This window comes from Notamacropus eugenii, chromosome 4 (assembly GCF_028372415.1).
Source record: "Notamacropus eugenii isolate mMacEug1 chromosome 4, mMacEug1.pri_v2, whole genome shotgun sequence".
NCBI lineage: Eukaryota > Metazoa > Chordata > Mammalia > Diprotodontia > Macropodidae > Notamacropus > Notamacropus eugenii.
The window spans coordinates 88,635,369-88,641,368 of record NC_092875.1 but is presented as its reverse complement, the minus strand read 5'-3'; the positions used below and the strand labels follow the sequence as shown (position 1 = coordinate 88,641,368).

At 44.9% G+C, this 6,000-nt stretch overlaps 1 protein-coding gene across 1 annotated transcript in view; it reads left to right on the top strand.

Moving 5' to 3' along the window:
* Positions 1-446: 446 nt before the first annotated feature.
* Positions 447-6,000, top strand: part of LOC140500337 (gasdermin-D-like) — a 29,956-nt gene continuing 24,402 nt past the window's right edge. Inside the window, exons 1-3 of the mRNA XM_072602828.1 lie at positions 447-564; positions 1,504-1,724; positions 2,252-2,438. Of these exons, the coding sequence (XP_072458929.1) occupies positions 1,508-1,724; positions 2,252-2,438 (404 nt within the window). The 5' untranslated portion in view covers positions 447-564; positions 1,504-1,507. The remainder of the gene's footprint in view (positions 565-1,503; positions 1,725-2,251; positions 2,439-6,000) is intronic.

Sequence of the window (6,000 nt, the reverse complement as noted above, 5' to 3'; positions counted from 1 at the left end):
GTGACCAGATATTCATCAGGATGACTGGAGATGGCCCAGGATGCAATGGGAGATCTTGGCCTTTTTTACTTTAGGCCTATTCACGTGCTTACTTAAAGTGAGGTGATGCCCATTCGGTGAATAGGCCTCTTTAAGAAGTAGTCAGGGAATGGCCCTTTTAATTAACAAAAGAAAAAAAAACTAAACCAACAGAAACTCTTACTAGTCTCAGAGTGCACTGGGTTTAAGGTTTTGGGAAAAGGAAGGAAAGAAGGAAGGAAGGAAGGCAAGAGACAGGACCCTACCCTCACCTTAAAGTCAGTGATCAGAAACCCTGATGAATCTAGGAAGTGAGACCAACCAAAGTGTTGTCAGATGGATCAGAATGACTCAGAAAGAAGGTTAGGGTCATTGCAAAATATCAACATATTTGAGAAGACAAAGAAGCTGATGAATGCAAAAGGTTTCAGTTTTGGTTGCACTGGGGAGCAGCTCTCAAAATCTCTCTTTGAAGAGAGGGAGGAAGAGACAGCCACCCCACCCCATATGCACATAGCCATACCCACATAGGACAAGGCTGCCAAGGTAAGCTGCCTCGTGGAGCAAAGCAGGGAGGAGAGGGGATCTGGTGGGAGGGCACCTTGGAAAATAGCCTGAGGCAGAACCAACTAGGTGCCTGTAGCCTGCACAACCCCTCCCAGAGCATTAAAAAGTCCCTTCCCCACTCCTGGTTCTTCTTGGGTATGCCAAGAGATCTAAAAAGGCTAGAGAGGTCTGCTGATGCGATTCCCTAGCACAGTCTATTCTGAGAGAAGATAGGCAGCCTTATCAGTTTCCCCAACTTTGACCTTGACCCTAGGACCTTAGAGAACTGTTTCCTGAGGCTCTACCATGCTCTGCTCCTTCTCCAACCCTGAATCTCATAGTAACAGATTTTAGTTTAGGGAGGTTTCATCTTGGACTCTGTTTTAGGGGCCCTAATTCTTAAATACTATGGGATCATTAGACCTGCAGGCTTGGTTCAGGCAGCATAGGCCACCTTGGATATTATTGCCAAGCAGGTAAAAGTAAGGGAATTTTGGCTGCCCTAGGTTAGATAAGTTTTGAGGAAGAGGCCAAGGTTAAACTCCCCATCTTCTTCCTGTTTAAGGGAAAGCACTGGTCTGGTCAAGGGAGTCCAACCCCAATGCTAGAACAGGTAATAGGGTTGGAGAAGGAGCCGAGCATGATGGGGCCTCAGGAAACTATTCAAGAACAAGGCATGTGTTGTTCGTTTTTTGGTTGGGTGTGTGTGTGTGTGTGTGTGTGTGTGTGTGTGTGTGTGTGTGTGTGTGTGTGTGTGTGTGTGTGTGTGTGTGTGTATGCCTAATACTTCGCACAGAAACTGGCACATAGTAGGTACATAATAAATGTTTTTTTGGACTGACTGGCTGGCTGATGGATTATATGCAAAACATTAAACTGACTATGCAGTCAGAGAGACTAACTAGCTTCTGTCCCCTCTTCTCCCTTGTCTTTCCTAAGAACCATGGCCTCTGTGTTTGAGTGGGCAGCTCAGAATGTGGTCCGAGAGCTGAGTAAAAACAAGGAACTGATTCCTGTGGACAGTCTCAACAGCTCCACCCGCTTTAGTCCCTACTCCCTGCTCCGGAAGAAGACCAAGAGCTCCTTGTTTTGGAGGTCCCAGTATGTTTGCCTCAATTTGACTCTCAAGGACATTCTGGATCCGAGCTCCCCAGAACCAGGTATAGTCCTTTGGGCAGGTGATGGGGTGAGAGAAGGAGCTGGGGAAGGCTGCTGAGATGGAGTATGAAGGAGAAATGGACTCAGCAGGCTTGGCCAGAATAAACAGCTTTCCTAGAACTGACTACATGGGCACATGCTGTCTTGATGTCTGGAACATTTTGTCCAGCCACCCTAAATAGTGGATAAGGTGAACTGGGGAGGCAATGCAGAGCCATGGAACAAGCCAGAGACGGGTTTGAGCCCTGGTTCTTTCCCGTTACTGGATGTATGACCAAGGATAAGTCATTTATCTGCTCTGAGCCTCTGTTTCCTCCTCTGTAAAATGGGAATGATAATATTTGTACTCCCCATTTCACACACTGGTTGTGCAGAAAGCACTTTGTACAGCATAAAGTGCTACAGAACTGTGAGTTATGGTGACTGGGGAAGTCCATATCAAGCTGGGGTCCCAGATGCCTTTACCTTGTCCCATGCTGGCCCACATTGAATGCTGATTTTAGCTAAGGATTGACCTCTCTCCACACAGAAGTGACCCAGCATGAACCAGTCCTCTTCATTATTGAGGTGGATGGGAAGGTGTCTGGCAGTGTGGAGGTGAATGACTCTGTGGAGGTGAAGATTTCAGGACAGACCTCAGAGTCAAACAGAACCATCCTCGAGGTCAAGACTCTCACTGTGTCCCCTAATACCTGGGACTGCTTACAAAAGGAAAGGTGAGAAGAATGGACATGATGAGCTGAGAGCTCTAGTGACTTCTCTTTGGGGGTGGGGGAAGGTGGAAGATGGAGTGAGATCAAGGGAAATTGTCCCAGGGGCAACCAGAGAGAAAGAGAGGCAAAGCTTTCCTTGTGTAGGGGTTGTTTACTTCATGTCAACATCCACAAATGTCCTGTCTTGTCTGAGGCCAGGATAAGACTCTATTCCGAACCTCGTGGGACTCACCGTCTAGTGCAGAATGAGAAAAATCTGTTTCAACAACTCCCAATAATAGATAAATATAATAGCAAGATACAAAGTGAGGTCCAAGGAAGGTTATTCCCAACAGGCAGCAATTTGGAAAGGTTTACTGAGGGAAGGGACATTTGAGTTTAGCTTTAATTCATGGATAGGAATTTAACAGGTTAAGAGGGTGAGGATAGACGTTTCAGGAACAGGGAACACCCTGAGCAAAGAAGGCATGTTCAAGGGACAGTGAATTTTAAAAAATGCAATGTTATCTTTTGTTTTTATACCACCTCCACACCTAAATGTCTCTCCCCAGCTAGCAATCCATTCCATGAGACAAAGAGTACAAAATAAAAGGGAAAAAATGGGTCATCAAACTAGTCAACATGGCAACTGAGTCTGCCTGTGTATATAATGTTCCTCATCTGTAGTTCTCCAAGAAAGGGAGGAAGATTCATATTCTCACCTTTAATTCCTTAAAGACAAGCTGTGTCATTAGAGTTACAGAATTAAATTTTGTTTTTGCTCTACCCAGTTACACCATTGTAGCCACTTCTTTCTTGTCCTTACATCATTTTGCATCATTTCAGAGAAGTCTTCCCATGTTTCTCTGAATTCTTCAAATTCCTTATTTCTCACACTCATACATTCCGGTGCCAAGATTTGTTAAGTCATCTACTTTGTTTCTAGTTCTTGGCTACCATCAAAAGTGCTAGTATGAATATGACCTTCTGTCTTTGACCTCTATGGGGTATACGTGCCTAGCAGTGGGACCTCCAGGTCAAAGATGTGAACACCAGCATCATTCCAAATTGTTCTCCAGAAAGACTGAACCAATTCACAGCTCCAGCTCCAGTGCATCAGTGTGCCTGTCTTTCCATAGCCACTCTAACATTGCTCATGTCTGTATTGATCATCTCTGCCAATTTTCTGGATGGAAGGTGAAACCTCAGAGTTGTTTTGAGTTGCCTTTTTGAGGGCAGTTTCAAACAGTCCTGTTTGAATGGAATGGAAAGATCATGGAGTGGAGTCCTATGAAGTAAGATAGGAAAGGTAGGAGGGCATCAGATTGAAGGAAGGTCTCGAATGTCAGACAGAGAAATTTGAACTGTATTTAGTGGGTAGTAGGGAGTCACTGAAGGCTTTTGAGCAGAGGAATGACATGACCAGATCGACAGAGGAGGAAGATGAGTCTAGCAGTAATAGGAAGGACAGAGTAAAGCAGGGAGAGGATACAGGAGGCAGGATGGGCTATTTGGAGGCAACTGGGTTAGTTCATGCAGGTGGCAATTAAAGCCTGTAAGAGGATGGAGGCAGTGGGTACTGGGAGGAGGGGACAGATGTGAAAGGTGATGGAATCAACAGGACCTACTCACTGATTTGATGTGAGACATTAGACAGAGTAGAGAGCCAGCAGTAACTCCCAGGTTATCAACATAGGAGACTGTGTGAACAGAGTTGCTATAAGCAGAAAAAGTTAGGTCAGGAAAAGCATCTGGTTTACAGTTGAATGAGCTTGACTTGAGGCTGGTTGAGCTTGAGGCATCAGAAGGACATCTGGGGGGAGATGTCCTGTGAGCACTGGCGATACAATCCCCGGGAAAGAATGCTGGATTTAGACTATGGGTAAGTAGCTTATCTTTGAGTCTCATTTTTTTAATAATGCTAGCAAAGAAGTTGAAAACCTAGAAGCTGCTGCCCTCTCCTGGCTGCCCAGGATGGATTCATTTAAGAAAGCATAGCTCCCTTTAAGCAGTTAAATATATAAAAGAGGGATGTGAAATGCTTTTCATCAGGGGCATGCTGTGCAGAAAAGTATTCTCTCTTTGTGACCTTTGGAGTTGATGATAGGACCCAAGATTCAGAGTAGGAAGGGAATTGAGGTGTCATCTGGTCTCATCCTTTCACTGTACAGATGAGTAAACTGAGGCTCAGAGAAGTTACCTCTGAAGTTAGCACAGTGTCCACCTCCACAGGTGCTACATAGACTTTTTCTTTTTTTAGTGTTGGAGGAAAGCTTTTGATTCCACTTTTGATCCCCTCTACCCTTTGCATGAAAGAAGGGGAAAGAATTATCTCATTAACTAATTCTATAGGATGCTATAGAGACCAGTTTCAAAATCCAGCCCACCATCAGACACATTCTTTTGGGCTGAGCGTGAGCCTGTGGAGGCAGAAAGGCAGTTTCCCCATTGAAACATCCTTATTATACTGATTTGTGGTTGATTCACCAGGTATTCTGGTCTGAGCTCATTTTGAAATTCCAAACCCATTCTCAGCCAGTCAAGAAGCTTCATGATGATTGCTGGTGGGTCCCTAGTGACGCACCTACTTTCCTGGGTAAACTACTTAGCTAATAGGCTGTCTAGACTTCCTTCCTCTTCAGTGCAGCCTAGGGTAGGAGCCTATCTCTGATTAGGTAGGAGTGAATCATTCAACACAGCATATAGCAGAGCAAAAGATTTAATGATGAAAGAGACCTTTGTGGTTGTTCACTTGGTTCAATCCTGTCCAACTCTTCATAATCCCATTTGGGATTTTCTTGGCAGAGACACTAGAATGGTTTGCCAGTTCCTTCTCTAGCTATTTTACAGGTGAGGAAAGAGGCCAGCAGGGTTAAGTTCCTTGCCCAAGTTCACACAGTGAAGTGAAGCAGTCCCCTGACTTCAACACCAGGCCCCGAATGGGTCATCCCTGGGTCCTTTTTAGCTGTTTTGGCTGTTGTTTTTCTCCATTAGAATATGAACTCCTTGAGAGCAGGGACTCTTTCACGTTGCTTGTATCTCTGTCTCCACTGTTTGGCACAACACTTGGCATATAGTAAGTACTTAAAATGCTTGCTCTGGCCCCCAGCTGTGATGGACACTCAGGCCCAGTTGAATAACCAGGTGTTCATGTCCAGGATGCACATGTCCCTGAAGAAACTTTTCATGCCAGCTAGTAAGAGGAACAAAACCACTACCTGTATTCCTGCCTCATTTACCTACAGCCCTGGAGTCGCACTTAACACAATCACTCCAAGAGGAAAGGGGCAATATCATTCATTCCCCACATAGATCAAAAGCATGGATTAAGAATTTAGATCAGTTCAAATGCGCTTAATTTTTCTATAATGCTTTGGAACTGGTCACAGTAGGCAGCTCCCTTCCCAGTACTCAACACATGTTCAGTAAAAAATATCTCTCTCCTCTGTAGAAGAAAATGGCCAGCCACCTTCTTCTTTCTCTATCCATCTTCACCCTTCTCACTTCCAGAGTCTTTGTTTCTCTATCTCTTGAAGCCAGGACTCTGGCTTCCCTTCTTCCTCTGAGACTCAGTCCCACACTAGTC